At 43.8% G+C, this 17,855-nt stretch overlaps 1 protein-coding gene and 1 long non-coding RNA gene across 3 annotated transcripts in view; one reads left to right on the forward strand and one right to left on the reverse strand.

The window, feature by feature from the left end:
• Window positions 1-257: 257 nt before the first annotated feature.
• On the reverse strand, window positions 258-2,123 carry LOC116960017. Its single transcript, XR_004406146.2, has 3 exons — window positions 2,037-2,123; window positions 1,301-1,402; window positions 258-508 (listed from the first exon to the last, which is right to left on the reverse strand). It is a non-coding gene; the product is annotated as an uncharacterized LOC116960017 (long non-coding RNA).
• Window positions 2,051-17,855, forward strand: part of LOC104367934 (zinc finger CCCH-type antiviral protein 1) — a 28,989-nt gene continuing 13,184 nt past the window's right edge. Inside the window, exons 1-7 of one of the 2 annotated variants that reach the window (XM_042795465.1) lie at window positions 2,051-2,448; window positions 5,422-5,554; window positions 11,624-11,876; window positions 11,981-12,085; window positions 12,467-12,523; window positions 14,297-14,398; window positions 16,753-16,876. In XM_042795465.1, the coding sequence (XP_042651399.1) occupies window positions 2,162-2,448; window positions 5,422-5,554; window positions 11,624-11,876; window positions 11,981-12,085; window positions 12,467-12,523; window positions 14,297-14,398; window positions 16,753-16,876 (1,061 nt within the window). In that variant the 5' untranslated portion in view covers window positions 2,051-2,161. Of the gene's footprint in view, window positions 2,449-5,421; window positions 5,555-11,623; window positions 11,877-11,980; window positions 12,086-12,466; window positions 12,536-14,296; window positions 14,399-16,752; window positions 16,877-17,855 lie in introns of both variants that reach the window. The other variant, XM_042795464.1, reaches the window with a different exon arrangement.

Consider the following 17,855-nt stretch of genomic DNA (forward strand, 5'->3'; position numbering starts at 1 on the left):
AGCTGAAAGTAAAGGACAGCAGAGAGAAAGATGTACAGGGATTACGTTTTTAGCAGCACTAAGAGGTTACATCAACCCAGCCACTTGCTCAGTGGTTTCTAACTTTAAGCAAATGGCTTCATATTTAAGGCTGGAATCACTCACTGTCCTGTGAAAATAATGCCAGTTTGGGACTCCTTAATACAGTAATCCCTTCTGCCTCACCCAGTTGTGTTGTTTCACATAAACCGTTTGTTTGAGGTTGGTGAGAAGTTAAGTGTTTGGGGCATTTTTATTTGCAAAACGTTATACCAACAAACAGAATAAATCCAGTAACATTTCTTTGTTTGCTTTCACTCGGGATTGATCCAAAAACCTTCTTGAGTGTATTTACTTGTAGAATAGAACACACTTGCCAAGGTTGTATTCACAGCTTCTTTCTGCTTGCAGCATTTCACTTTACTTTTCTGCTCCACGCTGTTTCAACAAAGTATCCAGTAAAGCTCCTCTGACCATACAGTTCAGATTTCTGAGTGGATTAAAGCATAAATGCGTATTTTCACTGAAACTGGCTAGAAAACAAAAGCCAAATAAATACGAACAAATGACTGAAAGGTTTGCCTGACTCATGATTATTATCTACTGTTTGGAGTTGGAAATACAATACTGTTTGAATCATTTTCTACCTTATCAGTCATTCCTGAAACTACCTCAAGTATGGATCTGAGTTTTATCATCCTCGGCAACCTGTTGACAACCTGAGAATGCACGTCTGCACGCCTAGAACATTAACCAGGCCAGAACCTTCAATTTCCTTATCTGAAGCTAGAACTGATGTGACAAACTGCTCCTTCTCCTTCTCCTTTTCCTTTTCTACTGCTTTTTAAAAATGACTTAATTTGTTCAGGTATCACAGTAAGAGGGCAAATATGGGGAAATATGACCAATTAAAAGATCCTTCCATAAAGAGCAAAACCACAGACTGTACCACCTTGGTCCCATTCCCTGAGGTGGTTCTCTTTCTGTGACCTGAACAGTGATCGTGACTGTGATTCTGTAGTTTCACATGCCTTTCAAACCAGGCATCAGCACTAGGCAACACAGGCTGGCATTTGCTTTATTTTTGAGGTTAACTTCCTGATCCAGATGGAGCAGTTGATACTTACTGTTCCTTAAGCTTGCATTGCCAAAGAGTACGAAAGCTCATCTCAAATGGATGTAGCACTCAGCCCTCTCCCCATCTTTCTGATTCAGTATCTGCTTCTCCCCAGTCCCACAGACCTTCCTAAGTCCTACGTCAGCATTAACAGGAACTGGTCACCTCTCTCCACGCATTAACAGGAACTGGTCACTTCTCTCCTTCACACCCCCTGCCAGGACACCCGCTGCTGCAACCAGCCTTGATCAGCAGCTGACTGCCAATCTGGAAGAAAGAAAAAGTAATGGCATTGCTACATAAATACGAGAATTATTTGGGTGTGCTAAGTTTTTCTCCCACATTATAGGCTTAATGCTCTCTACTATATTTGTGTTAGTGTTACTCATAGGTAGAGAGAGCAGAAGTTAGCAGGGAGATGAGGAAATCCTTCAGTGGATGCCGGTGCTCTGCTCTATATACACGCTCCAGGAGGGACTAGCTGGCATCCATACTTGATATATAGGGACCAGTAACAATACTACATATGGAATTTCATGCAGGTGGCAGTGCATCGCCAAATCCAAACATCAGAAACAGCAAAGAATCTGGCATTAAAAAAACAAACAAACAAACAAAACAAAACAAAACAAAACAACAAAAAAAAAAAAACCAAAAAACAAACAAAAAGAAACAAACCCCAAACCAACCAAGAAAGAAACAACACAAACAAAACAGACAACCAACAGAAACTTTCAATCACTCCTCGCACAGTTTGCCTCCTGCGTGGCTTTCAGCCGAGGAGGCCTCCGGGCTCCCTCGGCGGCGGCTTCCCGCCTCCCGCCTCCCGCCTCCCCCCTCAGGGCTCCCTCAGCCGCAGGCCCCGCCCGCCGCCGAGGCCGAGCCCGAGCCCGCCCCGCACCTTCGGTTTCGATTCCTCCCGAGCCCGGGCCGGGCGGCGGCCGCGAAGTCCCGCCTAGTTCTTGGTTTTGTCCCGTCCCGTCCTGTCTCGTCCCGCCGCGGCCGGCTGAGGGGAAAGGGGGAACGATGAGCGACCCGGCGGTGTGCTGCTTCCTCACTAAGACCCTGTGCGCCTACGGCGGGCAGCTGGGGCTGCCGGAGCTGCGGCGGCACATCGGTCTCTCGGCGCAGCAGCTGGAGCAGACGCTGTCGGCGGCGGGCCCGCAGCGGTTCCTGGTGCTGCGGGACGGCGACAGGGCGCGGGTCCTGGCCCTCTCGGCCGTGCGGCTCTGCGTGCGCAAGGAGTGCGGCGGCTGCGAGCGGCTGCACCTCTGCAAGCTCCACCTCATGGGCAGGTGCAACCTGGGGCCCAGGTGAGGGGCGCCGGGGCGGGGGGCGCCCACACTCACACCCCCCCGAACCCCTCGGACACCCACCCGCAACCGGGACGCCGCGGGGACCGTCCCGGGGGGCATCGGCGGCGGCCGGCAGCGCCGCGCCTGCCCGGGGAGAGGCTCAGCCCCCCCCCCCTCCCCGCCGCGGGTTTGCCGTTCTCGCTGTTCGGTGAAAGCCCGAAGTGGCGGCGGTGGGTCGCGGTTTCCTAAAGCCGGGTTTTCTTCGTGTCCGGGGTCCGGCTGGGTTCGAGTTAATTTTCGGAAGAAGCTGGGCGGGGGCAGGACGGCTCGCCCGGCCTGGCCGGGGGGCTATCCCACACCTCAGGGCGTCATGCTCGACAGATAGACGGGGGGAGCTGGGGGGAGGGTGTCGCGGCTCGGAAACGGGCTGAGCATCGAGCTCCGGGTGGGTGAGCAATTTCTTTGTGCATCACACACTTCGTACCTTCTGTTTGTTAGTACTATTAGTCTTTCTTCTCTCCTTGTCTTACGCTATTAAACTATCCTTATCTCAACCCACGAGTTTTTACCTTTTTTCTTCGATTCTCTTCCCCATCCCACAGCGGGGGAGGAGGGGAAGGACTGAGCGAGGCTGGGCCTAAACCATCATGCCTTGTCAGTATTACAAATTTTTTTGTTAAAGCCGCTTGCCTGCTATACCTGTCCCTCAGCCCCCTGGCATCTGGATGAAATAGTTTACAAATATTTCCCTAGTAAGGAAAACACAAAGTGCTAGTGTGCTTTGGTTTTAATCTAGAAAGTTGTGAATGTTTATTTGCTGTAAGTCACTGCTCTGCTTACAGCTGTTTCTGCGAGAAGCTGCATTTAATTTCCTGTGTACGTCAATACGATAAAGGAAACTAAAAGCTGAAGTGGAAACCAGAAGATTTTCAGTGACCATCGATGGCAGCAGTGAGCTCTGATGGAAGAATTAGCAGTTTAAGGCCCTAAGCCCAGGTCTTGCACTGCTGCAGAGTTAGTAATATGCTGATACCCCACCAGATTTTTTCCTCTTCTGACCCAGCAAAATAGCTCATTGTGTACTCCCGTCTGAAGAGCATGGAGGGAAAAGTCCACATCTATCTTGGAACAGTACTAGCAAAGTATTAGGATGCTAAGATTTTCTCACTGTTTCTCACTTTACTGATGATGAGCTTCTCTGATTCACTGTTAGAAATACCTTCAGGTGTACATAGGCACTTGCACTGGATGACTCCATGTGAACTAAAATGTGCAATGAGGTGATTCCCTTTGTAATGATAAACCATTCTGTCCTGTCAATAGCACAAAGTATTTAAAATCACCTTTGTATGTGGTAATAAATAATAAAATGAGGAGTGTGCCTTTCATGGGAGGGAGGTTGATTAAAATGAGGGAGCAGAAATACTGCTAGGTGGACCACATGGATCAAGACAGAGAATAGTTTTTAACTAATAAGGTAAAATCTAGCTTTGCTTTCCTGTCTTGCAACCTTTTTGATTTAGAATCTCTGGAAAGAAAAATGTCTGTGTAAGTTACTGGGTTCTTCCTACTTTGTGGAATCAGGATTTTAGTCCTGTTAAACTCACTTTTAACTTGTGATCTGGCAAATAACTTCACTGCTTTTTTTGTTGAATGCGTTATTAAATTCAGCTGATCAGTTATCACTGTATTTGTGGACTGCTTCAACCTTTGACATGGAAATATGTACTCAAGTGATGTAGATCACCGTGTGACTGTCAGTGGAATCTGAGGTTAACTGTGGAGGAATGCTGGTGCTGGCTCCCACCCTGAATACTATGTAGCTCACCTACCTTCACAGCCATTAACTCAGTGCCTACAGAATCTCATATCCTTAGATTGTTTCTCAGGACCAAAGATGACATGCTTCTGCCCTTGAGCCTTGCGTTCTTGTTTATTTGCTTACAAAGCACTGTGCCCAACAGGTAGCAGGGGTCAGGGGCAAAGTGTCTCCCCAAGGGTCTGTACAGAAGGATTGGACCAGACACAGCATGAGGTAAAAAAAGCTTTCATGAGGAGAGTTCCAGGAGTTAACTAGAGGATAAAAGCATAAAGGGAACAGACACTTGAGTCTAATAGATTAACAGGTACTTTTATTGGTTCAGTATGTCTGGTCTTAAGGCTGTATCAAACCATGCTTTTGAAGAACATGACATAAGGAATCTGGGGTTTGCTGCATTGAATTAACGCTCAGGTTGACTATGTTTCTCTTTTCATTATTGATTTGCACTATCTTTTCAAACAGATGAAAAGAAAAATCTCAATTCCTCTCTAATTCATACTCACTTCAGACGTTTCTCTTGGGATAGTGTTACTAGCATATTCATTATTGTCGTTTAATTGCTTCTTTATCCAAAACTCAGAAGTTAATGAACTTTCTTGGTTGTTTTTTTTTTTTTTCTGTGTGGTTTTGTTTTTTTTTTTTTTTTTTAACTTTCCTGCCAGCAAAGATAACAAATTATGTTGTTTTCAGCTTCATTATCTCTTTGGTTTGTGCTCTCAGACACTTGCATCATCTTTAACATGCCATCCCTGGGACAACAACCTTTTACGTTTGCAAAGTCAAGGGTATTGCAGCTTCCACCATTGTTGATGTATTCCTCTAAAATTAACTTTCCCTCCAACTGTTCAGGTCGTGTGACTTGACTTGCCTCTTACTGGAAGGAAGCTGTGGGTAGACAAACTTGGCTTCGAATCTGTGCTACTAGCTTTCTTAAGAGTGGTCTGGCCACATCAGTGTTTAAAATGGGGGATAATAATGCATTTCAGAGTTATTATGCTGTTTGGTCCGTTATCTAGCTAATTACAGAGACTATCTAAATGTTCACAGAGACTTTTGGCAAACTAGCTTTCTCTTCATGGCTTTCTCCAAGTTGCATGTTATCCGAGGTTCTTCTTTAAATTGACTTAACTGAAAAGTAAACACTGATATTTCTGTGTATTTTCTTGCAGATCTTGTAAGTACTCACATGACATCATCAATGCTGAGAACAAAAAAGTTCTAAAGACCCATGAGTTGTCTGGCCTTGATGAGAATGAGCTGCGAGTCCTGCTTCTCCAAAATGACCCTTTCCTCCTCCCTGATGTGAGTTGAACTGATTTCTTAAGAGAAGCTTTTGTTAATTAGGAATGGGAGAGGGCAAGAGAGAATGTGGAGTTCTGATTTCAATTTCAAGCTGTTAAGATATGTAACAGTAGTACTAAAATTAGTCTGAGTGAAGTATGAAAGGTCGTGGATGTGTGTGAAAGCACCAGAAGAAACAATATAGAGCCAGGGTTGTGAAAGTGCCGTGTACTTACAACTACAGAAAACAGCAGCAATAAATCTGTTAAATACTGAGGAGCGTGTTGCTTGCATGAATACCAGAAGGCTTGCTCCCACACGAGGCCATGCCATCTATGACTTATGGACAGAAGACCTGCAGTCTGGTGGCAGAAAGCAGGCAGTAAGGCTACAGCCTGTTTTGTGTGCCACCCCTGTTGTTCTAGCAGGATATTCATAAAGTTACTCAGAACAAGCAAACGAAAAAAAGTCAGCAACTTCACCAGAGACTTACAGATGGTGAGGTAAGCAAGACGGAAGTGAAAGGTCACAATAACTGCATATGCTTACAGAATAAAAGTCCTGACCGAAAACCAGTTGGCTCTTCTCCAAGAGATGATGGAGACGGGGAAGTGAGGGCCCCTTTCCTTTTTCAGCCTACCTTAGGTGTTGTGGTTTAACCCCAGCTGGCAACTAAGCACCACGCAGCTGCTTGCTCACTCCTCCCCGCTGCCCCAGTGAGATGGGAAGGAGAATCAGAAAAAAAAAAAAAAAGTAAAACTCCTGGGTTGAGATAAGAACAGATTAATAATTGAAATAATTTTTTAAATTAAAATAGAATAGAATAATAATAGTAATGAAAAGGAAGATAACAAAAAGAGAGAAAAATAAAACCCAAGAAATTAAATGACAAGTGATGCACAATGCAGTTGCTCACCACTCGCTGATCGATGCCCAGCCAGTCCCTGAGCAGTGATTTCTGCCCCCCACCCCTGGCCAGCTCCTCCCAGTTGATATCCTGAGCATCATGTCCTGTGGTATGGAATATCTTTTTAGCTAGTTTGGGTCAGCTGTCCTGGCCATGCTTCCCCCCAGCTTCTTGTGCACCTCCTCACTGGCAGAGCATGAAAAACTGAGAAGTCCTTGACTTAGGATAAGCGCTACTTAGCAACAACTAAAACAACAGTGTGTTATCAACATTATTCTCATACTAAATCCAAAACACAGCATGGTTCCAGCTACTAGAAAGAAAATTAACTCTATCCCAGCCAAAACCAGAACAGTAGGCTTGCACATTTTGGTGCTTGAGGGTGTGGGGGAGTAAGAAAAATCTATGAGAAAATGACCAAATGCAGTCAGTTTTGTGTAAAATCTGCCCCTTCCAAAGTGCACTGAGTTCTGGTACACTAATCTGCTACAAAGCAACTTTTGTCCAGTTTGTGTGCAAGTCCTTGATTTTGTTAAATTTGGCTGCATGTGTGCGTAAGGGCAATACTATCTTCAAGGTGTGGCTGTTTCAAAGCAAAGAATATCCTGTTCTGGCTACAACTGTGCCTGCTTAAGAAATTATTGGAGTACTGCTTGTTACCATTGTCTTTTAGAAGTTATAACCTCCACTGATCTGTTGGCATAACAGTTCTGTTGTTTTCTTATTCTCTGCTGTGACAGTGCTGGGCTTTGACAAAATAATTTTTTTTTTTGGGGTAGTTTTTAAAATATGTTGTGCAGGCAGATTCAAGGAGTACGGTGTTGATGAGCAAGGGGGGTTAATAATCTTTGTCCTGCTTAGCTGCATCTAAAAATTAAGTGTTTCTTGTTTAATTACTCCCAGTAATGAGCAGATAGTAGCAATCATCATTGATTGGTATTACTCTTAAGGTCTTATATATAAATCAGTTCAGGCCTCACCGCTGGCAGGCATCATTAATTACCTCTAATTGAACACCATAACTCCTATTACGGAGTAAAATAGCAAGAACAAGAGAAAACAGTGATGTGTGCAGGCCATTTATAAATCTGAGAGCTGGGGAGAGGGATGTGAAAGCCGATTTGGTGGTTTCTTGCATAGAAATGCTGACAAACGGTATGTATGAAGCTCTCAAGCAAGAGGAAACTTTGGCCTTCTGTGATCTAAACTGGGGTGCAGGGTAAGAAAAACACAACAGCACCCCAAAATCAGGGATTTTTACACTTTCCCTCAGCTTCTCTCTGGCTCTGCTTTTTTTTTGTTTCTGGCCAAGTGCAGAGGGCAGCTTGCTTTCTGGATGTAGCTAAATAGTGGATTCCCCATGTAGTTGAGGCAGCACTTTGTTCTGGTTTGGTAGTTTATTCTGGTGCTCCCATGTAAAAATTTTGTCTTGCATACCACCATCATCTTTTAATGTATCTTCCTCTTGATGCTCTACAAAATCACTCTCATCCACATTCAGTGTCTTTAAATCTCTGGGAGCTCTACTTTGTAACTTAACTGGCTGCTATTTCCACTATTCTAAAGCGATATTTTGTAATGAATACTCCACACAAAATGTTTTCGGTACTCTCTCAGCTTTTACCCGATTCTGTATTTTAGTTGCTTTTTTCTCCTACTCTCTTGAGGAAGAAGACACAAGCATGAAAGCAATTCCTGGCCCCCAAAACCAGTGTCAGACATAAGCCTTATTCTTTTTTTTGTTAGTTCTTAAACCAGTTTCAGGCTGTGTGACAAGCTGGGCTCTCTGCTTCTGGTTTTGATCAGCAGTGTTCCTGGAGTAATATTGAAGTTAAGGGGGAAAGATTGGCTTGGGGTAAAACCTATTAAGGAAGCAGTGATTTTAAGTTTTTCTAGAAGCATCCAGAGAACTATATTACCCCTTTGAACCAAGGGACTACTCTATAAGTTTATATCACAGACATTTGTTTGTGTTTGATTGTCTGTCTCTGGTGGATATTGAACTAATGGTTTCCAACTTGGTGACTTGATCAGTTACCTCCACTTGGGGGGATGGAGAAACAAATTGCATGTTTAAAGCCTTAACTTATTTTTCTTGTTAGGTAGGCACTCAGATGAGGCATGTACATATTAGATGAAGGTAACACTTCGAGTGGCATCAGGCCCCCAAAATAGAACAACGTTCTTTACCTGGGAAAGACCATCCCTTGGAAGTGGTGTAAGATTTGAGTTCTTTGGTGATTGAAGTTGCAAAGCATCTCCCACAGGACTGTTTGCTATTACCTAGCACTTACGTATGTTATTGATGCATAGATGCTAGAGTGCTCTGTAGATGATAAGCCTTTCTGCATTCTCCTTGGACAAAGTTGGTAAAATGAAGGAGAGAAAAATGAAGAGACTTACCCAAAACTCTGGAGTAGGTAAATAATTACTTTGCATTGGCAGGTGCTGATACTTTTAGATCTCACTAGGAAAGGCACATGATGCCTAAGACAAATAACTGGTTACTATTAAAGGTCATAATGAGAAGAAATGTTCTGTGTCTCTCCTGATGTCATGGGAACCCATAACAATACAGCATCAGACCAACCTCTTTGGTAGGACCATGACTTGCTGTGCAGAATTAGCATCCATAGTGAGGTTCAGCACCCTTGCTGTTCTTCACATCTTTATTTTTTTGGAGCAGAGGGAACCCAAAAAGAACTCCAAAGCTATTTGTCTTCTATCCATATAAAACAGAATGTTCTAGATGATACACTGAGGTTCACAGAGAGCATTATGCTCTTACACATCTCTATAGGACCAAGCTCTTACAAACAGTTCCTACAGGTTGTATTGTTAAAGGCAGTCCATGCTAATGGCATGGTATGTGCTATCATTACATGGCTATCACTAATGATAATGTATGGGCCTCTCTGCAACTAAGGCCTACAGGTAAACTGCCTAGATTTGCCAGAAGTGGCAATCTCCTCATTATAATGTCTTCCACAGTGACCTACTATGTAAGCTGAAAATAGGTCCAAAATGTACTTTCTCAGTACAAGAGAGTGATGGACCTACTGGAAGAGGAGTTCAGTGCAGCGCCACCGAGGTGATGAAGGGACTGGAGCATCTCCCACATGAGGACAGGCTGAGAGAGCTGGGTCTTTTTAGCCCAGAGAAGTGAAGGTTCAGGGAGATCTCATCAATATTTGCAAACACTTGAAGGTGAGGGTGTAAAGAGGACACAGCCAGGCTCTTCTCAGTGGTGCCCAGCACCAGAGTTGATGGGCACAAACTGAAACACTGGAGGTTCCCTCTGAACATCAGGAAATGCTTTTATACTGTGAGGGTGACTGAGCACTGGCACAGGTTGCCCAGAGAGGTGGTGGAGTCTCCCCCCTTGGAGATCCTCAGGAGCCTCCTGGGCAGCCAGCTCTAGGTGGCCCTGCAGGGGAATCTGCTTGGGCATCTGGACCACCTCTTCCCCTTCCTTCTTCTCACCTTGGTGTCTGCAGGGGCGTTTCTCACACTTTCCCCACTGTCCCCCTCAGTACTGTGCAGCATGTTGCCCTTTCCTAAATATGTTTGTCCCAGAGGTGCCACCAAGTTGGCTGATGGGCTCAGCTGTGTCCTGCAGTGGGTCTGTTGTAGCCAGCTGTGTCCAGCCTGGGGCAGCCCCTGGCTCCTTCTAACAGGGGCCACCCCCTGCTGCCAGCTCCTTGCATAGGCACCCAACAGATTGTAACACCACTGACAGGGTTTTGTGATGCAGCTAAGTTTAAATATATAAATAATAGCCACAATTGCAAGGGGGTAAATGGAAAGTTGTGATACAGTTGGACAAACAAGGTGCAGGAAAACATATATAAGTAAGATCTGAAAAATATCTGGTAAAACTAAAATCCTCCAGAGCAGACAAGAAGGTTGTATGATGAAAGCAGAATAAGCCAGTAGCACAAGCAAAACCAGAACAAGTCCAGATCCCGAAACTAAGGTGCCAAAAGCAAATGAGAGCATTCTTTGGGGTGTTAGGGGTAGAAAAGCATAAAGCATCCACAATGACAGAGGGAAGATGGGGAAGAAAGAAGGCAACTCCCTTTGGTTTGTGCTTCCCTCAGAGGCTAAGAACCATCAAGGATAGTAGCCATCAGTCCTCACTGAAATTATGTCAGTTCTGTGGCTTTGTGTGCTCCCACCTAATTTAGTGTAAGCTTGTGAGGGCTGATTTTTCTGTACACGATACTGATAGCAGTGAAGAACTCTTCTTTGGCAATGGGCATCATTAATGAGTATGAACCCAGTAAAGAGTTGTTTTGCAGTTGAAACCGGCCTGATTTTTTCAGCACTGGCATCCCAGCAATCTTTAATTTCCTAGCTGATATATATAAATCTACATATATATTCAATTGAAACACAGCATAAAAACTGTCTCTGTTGCTTGGAACGGGGGTTGGAAGGGGACCTGTGACAGTTCTGGTGTGATGCTGGGGCTGTCTGCCAGACAGCTGTGAGTCAGCCTCAAAGCAGCTTTCTTGTTACAGCCTGCTCCTCTGTGCTGCGGGAGCGGAATTGTTGCTGTGGTGCTTTGTGGGCAATATGAAGGAATTTTTGGTGTGTGATTTGTTCCCTGGGTCCAGTTCACTGCATCTCTCTTTTTTGGTGAGCAGAGCAATAAAGAAGTGCACTGCTTTTTCCATATGTACTCTAATCTCAAAGCATTCTTCATATAACGTTTAGATGCCCATATCTTCAACGCAGAAGAAGCTTTACAAATGGAGCAGTTCCAGCTCCATGAAATAATACCTCATTTGACACAGTATACATTTTTTTATGGAGACATTTGTTCTTTGTTATGTGGTTGTGGTTTGGGTTTTTTTTTAACAGAATAACTGTAAAACACTCAGTTGTTATGCAACTGTCTTGCTTAGGAGTATGAAAAATGAATGCTTATTGGATTGGCTTTTATTTTTCTTGGAAAAATATCTCTGTGCAACTTCAAAACTGAAAACTCATGAGTCAGCTGAAAATGCCTGCTCTTCCACGTAAGAAATCAGTGTGGATTAAAGAAGTCACAATGAACACGTGCCTTTTAGTCACCATTTTTTTGCTGTTAAAGCTGCATGCCTATAGAACAAAGAAAAAAATTACTGATTCTAATGTGATCTTCCATTTCATTTTGTATCTATCCTCTCCAATTCTAGGCCTGTCAATTTTACAACAGAAGGGATGATAGCTGCAACGAGCAAAACAACTGCAACAGGCTTCATATTTGTCGACACTTTCTCCAAGGGGAATGCAGATTTTTTCCATGCAAGAAGTCCCATAACCTCTTGGGTACCCAAGCATTGAGAGTGTTGGAAACTGGAGGCATTGATGTGAACATGGCGTCAAACATCCAGACTGTGTATGATCACAAGCATGAGGAATTCAAGAAGGAACTGAAGAAGGGGAGAAGTAAGTTGTAAGAAACACTGGGTTTTAACAGGATTCTGAGTTAGATAGAGGATAGTGGATAGATACCTCACAGCTAAGCCCCATCGTCCTTTCTGTGATTTCAGTACACAACTACAAACCAAGAGAAAATGTAATGAAAAAAACGGCAGTTACAGGGAGTAAAGAACAGTTTGGAGTGGGCTCCACACTCCACATGCCACCTTCAGAAGGTAAGAATCTAGATAAGTACCAGCTGCTTCCATGTGGAATCAGCTTTCCTATTTCCCCTATTACAACATGAACATTTTTTTTTCCCTTCTGCCATTCATCTGCTTTCAGGGATGGAGTAAATCATGGCCAAGTCATGCGGGAGGGAGAGCTGCATTACTGTTGCCTAAAAATACTGCATGCAAAATTGCTATTGAGTGATTGCCAATAATTGTGACTAGCTGGGATTTGTAACTGTTATGGCTGATCTGTTGTATCAGCAGTGGACTGTCAGTGGAAAGTTGTATGTGTGGTAGAGATAATCCTCAACACACAAATTGACATGTAGCTAGCTAGTTGAGGTTCTGGTCCAGCAGTGCCATTCATTCAGCCTTCTCATGCAGGTCCCAGTAACAAAGTACGTGGTCAGAGCCAACCCCAGTTGCCAGCAGGAGCTGAAGGTAAAGACAAAGGTATGAATTTTTTCTAACCCTTCAGTCTTGAGATCAGTGGTCCTCACTGGGATTTGGTATTGCACAGCCCTACAGCTCCCTGTGGTGGTCAGAGTGCAGCTTATGCGCTTACCCTACCACGTGCTGAGGGCCATAGTGCCGGATGGCCTGCGGAGGGCTGTTGGAGTTTCTGCCCATGCATTGTGTGGCGCAATGGGGAGTAGTCTGGGGTTGATCTGTGTTGTTATGGACTCAGAGCTTCCTTTCTGGGAAGGAGACAGAGTTGCATCTGTGTGTGCAATTCCTTTCCTTGCCTTCTGTCCCCAGGGAATGGATATAGCTTTGTCAGCAGAGCGCTTGTCTCGATATACCTTCCAGTGAGTGAATAGGAACTTGTAAATTTTCTGTCCTCTTGGGCAGAAGGGCCTCGTCTTTAAAGCCTGTCAGAGTCCAGTACTCTCTGAACAGGTTCTTTTAGATATTCTACATGTGGAGGGTATAATGTTTAATATAAAATTTCCTTATTTGAAGATAGTTGATGTTACATGGGTGTTGTGGGTTAATTCTGGTGAGCAGCTGGGCACCACACAGCCACTTGCTCACTTCCCCTCAACCCCCAGTGGGGCAGGGAAAAAGGAAAGAAAGAATAAAAATAAGAAAATTTGAGGAGTAAGATGGAGGCAGGGGGGAGGGGCAGGGGGCAGGGAAAGCGAAAAGTGGAAGAAGAAAGAAGCAAACAAAGCGAAGCAAGTAATGCAAAGGCAGTCACTCACCAAAAGATAGCTAATCCTCCTAAAACTCCCTCTTTTCCCTTTTATTGCTGAACATAATGTTACGTGGTATGGAATATTTCTTTGGTTAGTTTGGTCCTCTGCTTGTTTGCGTCCCCTCCCAACCTACTGTGCACCCCCCAGTCTATTCACTGGGTGGGCAGGGTGAGTAGCAGAGAAGGCCTTAGTGCTTTGCAAACGCTGTGTAGCAAAAGCTGGGGCATCAGTGTGCTATCAGCTCTGTTTTGGTCAAAAATCTAAACCACAGCATCATATGAGCTGCTGTGAGGAAGATTAACTCTATCGTAGCCAGGCCCAGTACAATGAGATTTCTGATGTAGCAGACTGATGCAAAATACACTGAAAACAAAATACAAATGTTAAGTTACACTTCCCAAAGCATAGCAATTGCCATACACAGTTCAATCACAATACCAATGTGATTCCCATCACAGGTCTGTTTAATATGCTTACTCTCACGACGGTGGGTGTCCCCAGTCCCCAAGAAGGAATACGTGGGTTGAAGCCAGCTCAATCCTGTTGCTCTCTTTGAAATTCTTTTGTTAGTTGTCTAGGTTTTATACCCCTGGGTTTACTCCCCCCATGCTGCTCTGGCTAACTTGGGGAGAAACATTTATACCACCAGTTGATCCACTCAGCTGACATAGCCAATTATCTACGGCAAAGGCCACCCTCTGACTGCCTTTGTGTTGAGACAAAGTCAGCTTCCTTGCAGCAGCCGTGGTCAGTCACACCCTACATTACTCTCTGAGCTTCATGACACCTTGCCCATCTCCACCGAGACGCCTTCCATTGTAGGGGTTTATTGGTCAGTCAAGGCCCTAATTCATGCGGTGGGCTGTACAGGGGATAGTCAGATCCTGAAAGTGCTTGGCTTGACTACTGCAGTCAACTCCTTGTTATTGCTGGGATGGAATGCCAAATGCAGTGTGTTTCTGTTAGAGTTGTATTTAGGTAGGGCGAATAAGGACTGATGTGTTCTTTCCTGTAGATAAAAAAGACAATTACTCTGCTAAAGCTTCAAAGAACAACAAAGAAGATAAGTCTGATGACATATGTGTGTTCTATGTCTGGCGGTACTGCAAACATAAAGGTATGCTTTAGAAAATGTAACGTTATCTTCAGAGGGCAGCATCTGCAGAGGCACTGCCCACTCGGTGGCTTGGACTAGTGGCAGCCTATGGCAGTGGCAGTTGTGCCTTCTCACTCATTCACTTTGTTTCCAAGTCACTAATGAACACTGTCAGAATTACAGACATAATTAGAGGAAAGTCAGGTGGGTACACTGAAACCCTTTCTCCTCTAGATGATCCATCTATGGCCTATTTCAGTCCTGTTATTGGGGGCAGGCCTTGGGTATGTTCCTGTGGCAAAAACCCTTCAAACATTAACTGTTACACTTTCTGTAACTATTAGATCAATGTAAGAGCTGGCCTTATGCTGTCAGTATTGACAACTGGTGACAATATGTCATCCTTTATTCCTACCATATCCTGTGTACATCAGATAGTAGTCATATTTTCCCTTGTTACGTCCTTTAAAAAGTGATCCAAGGTGTTAAAATGTGTTAAGAAAACACAGTAGTTGTACCAGCTAAGCTAAAGATAAACCTAGTCCATTGTCTATTTGGCAGTGGCCCATAACAGAGGTCTAGGGGAAAAATGTAAGTATAAACAATTGTATTTGGGCGCTGTCCCTGAACAGTCGCTTAAGCCCCAGATTAGGTTCTTCCTCTGTTATGAGGAAGTACCATGAGATTTTCTTTCAGTGAATGTGTCCAGTCACTTTCTAAAGGACCACTCCTTTTCTGACCACCTGGTCTTGGTAAAAGATACGCTTAAATTAGATCAGACTGCATTTGCTTTTGCTTAGGATGTGGACAATAAGTTGCCTGATAACTGTTTGGTTGGAGGTGTTTGTGTGTATTTAGCATTTCTGTAGTGGGTTTGTGTTCTGGTAAAGATGCAGTTCTCCCATCCGAAGCTCCTTTTCTGAGAGGCAGATGACTTACTGTAGGGCTTGCTATAATACCTCTTCTTAACCACCACTTTGAAGAGAGACAGTACTTTAAAAAATAAATTATCTCTTTTATGGATCACAGAAATGAAATCTGTGGCCAAGAGAGACTAAGTGTGGTTTTGTCTACAGCTTTTCAAGCTAATTTAAGCACAGTGCTTTCAAGACAGGGTGCGCTCCAGCCCTATTAGCAAAAAGGAGGAGGAAAGGAGTGACAGTGTTGTCTCCTGAACTGGGGTTAGTTTCCCTATGTTCCGTGGTCAGATACGTCAGAGGTCGGGAACGGTGAAACTCCTTTTGTCTCCATCTGTGCAGCAGCTACTCCAGCCTTGTATCACATTTCTCAGACTCTGCTTCTTTAGGACCAGTCTTGAGGCTTAAGTTTATGAACTTTTGGACCTGTATAATGTGAATGGTGTACCCATGTGCTAGCTGTGGAGGTCACGCTCAAAGCAGCTATGCTGTGACCACCAAATAGCTAAACTCAGATAACGGTTGGAGAGTTGGTGTGCTTTGCCATGCCATGTTTGGCTCAAACACTGTAATTAAGAGGTTTGGTCGATACTCAGGTGTGAAGTGCACTTCAGCTTTCCCTGGCAGGGAGGCCTAGAGGTCAGCCTCTGCCCGCATCCATCAGCATCCACACGTGCAGGGGTGTTAAGCAGGTTTGAACTCAGACATGTGGACATACATGCATTGAAAACATAGATGATTTATAAAAAAACAACAAAAGTCTTCCTCTTCCTATGTGAAGGTTATATAGCACTGCTGCAGGTCTTGCAAGCAAGGCAGTTAAAAGTTGCTGCTTCCTGTGTTCTGAGGAGCAAAGCAACAATTTCCACAGTGCCTAGCAATCATGTTAGTAGGGCAGTGTGCTGCCTGTTCAAGGGTGAGTGTAGAGTCCCTCTTGGGGGATGTTCTGTGGAGTATTGCAGTCCCTTATGCTGACTCAGTTGTTGGGATGCGCCTAAAAAAACCATTCAGGCCTTGGTAACTGCCCCACGAGTTCTGAGGGACTAAGGGAAAGAGAGAACCAAACATATCGGAGTGCTTAGGTGGTGCGTAGACTAGACTTTTACAGCTGAGAATCATGGTGGTGTGACACACAGACACACACTTCCCATCCGTGGCACTGCTCTCCCAGCTGCCGGTGTCATCTCTCAGCAAAGGGAAGGTCATAATTTCTTTGAAATATATTTGACAATGTGTGAGAGCTTACATTGTTTTTCTAGATAAGGCTGGAGAAACACACACCTCTATCGTTCAAACATAATTCTGTTTTCAACACTCTGTCTTTGTTGCTCATACCAAAACCCAGGAGATAAAGCCACAGTGTGAAAAATGCTTGTTCCCTTTTTTTTTTTTTGTTCCCTTGTCTTACTTTCTGTGTTATGATTGCAGAACTCTTGACTATATCTGATCTCATTATAGATAAATGCAGATTTGTTCATTACCACTTGCCCTACCGATGGCAAGTATATAATGGGATCAACTGGAATGACCTTTCCATGATGGAGGAAATTGAAAAGGCCTATTGTGACCCAAAGAACATCAGGTATAGTGATGCTGGACTGCTTACTTAGAGTGCTGTGGTTGAGCCCCTGAGGAAAAACTCTTGTTTTCTACCTAAAGATGTCTGATTTCCATAACTTCTGATTACTGAGCTTCTCATAATCTGTGAGGATGTCCAAATGAAAATTTTTCTCGTTAAAAATAATAAAAGATTTGTCTTCTAAAAATAACACAACAATATTTTGCATTTAAAACTCTAAATTCCACCCATTGCTTTTTACCCTGTATAGTGCTTAGACTATTAGTATTTCAGATAATGCATCATCATTTATTTATAATAATTAAATTGGGCTTTTTAACAACAGTTCAGAGCAGGTCCTTCTCTATAGTTATGCCTTTCCTAATACAGCAAGTATATATAATAATAATATAATACAATAATATCTGTAAAGTGCTTAGAGAAATCTTACGAAATGCCTTTCATGTAAGCAGCCCATTTTCTTTTTTTAGGACAGTGCATTTTCCCTCTAACTTTTTTCTGAAAGCCCCGCTGTAATCCATCGGGATTCATAGGGGACCCCAAGTTTGGCCTCCGTAAAACGCTATAGTCATTTTGACCCATGCTGCTTCAGATAGCAGATGATTTTGATTTGCAGCTTGACTAGACTGTTGGATGGTGCAAATCACAATTAAGCTTCCCAAGAGGAAGCTGCTTTCAAAGTCTCTTCACTTGAGAGTTAACTTTTCAGGCCTTCCAGCAGTAAGAGCCCAGGTGACTCCTGTGATGAATGCTACTTACAGAGTTCACAGCTGTGATTGCATCCTCTGCAACCACAGAAAAAGAACAAAGTTGATAAACTGCAGGCATTTGCTGGCAAACTTGGTCATGTACTTATCAACATCTATTTTTGTCCTGCGAAAAACTGTAACCGTGCTTATCTGTTGTAGAAATACCTTTTGCCATGTTGTACACGTAGGCCCAGACTGGAAAGCTGGCAGTGCAACATCTGGCCAGTGATTGA

The sequence above is a fragment of the Tyto alba genome, unplaced genomic scaffold (genome assembly GCF_018691265.1).
Source record: "Tyto alba isolate M040663 unplaced genomic scaffold, T.alba_DEE_v4.0 Super-Scaffold_21, whole genome shotgun sequence".
Classification (NCBI taxonomy): Eukaryota; Metazoa; Chordata; class Aves; order Strigiformes; family Tytonidae; genus Tyto; species Tyto alba.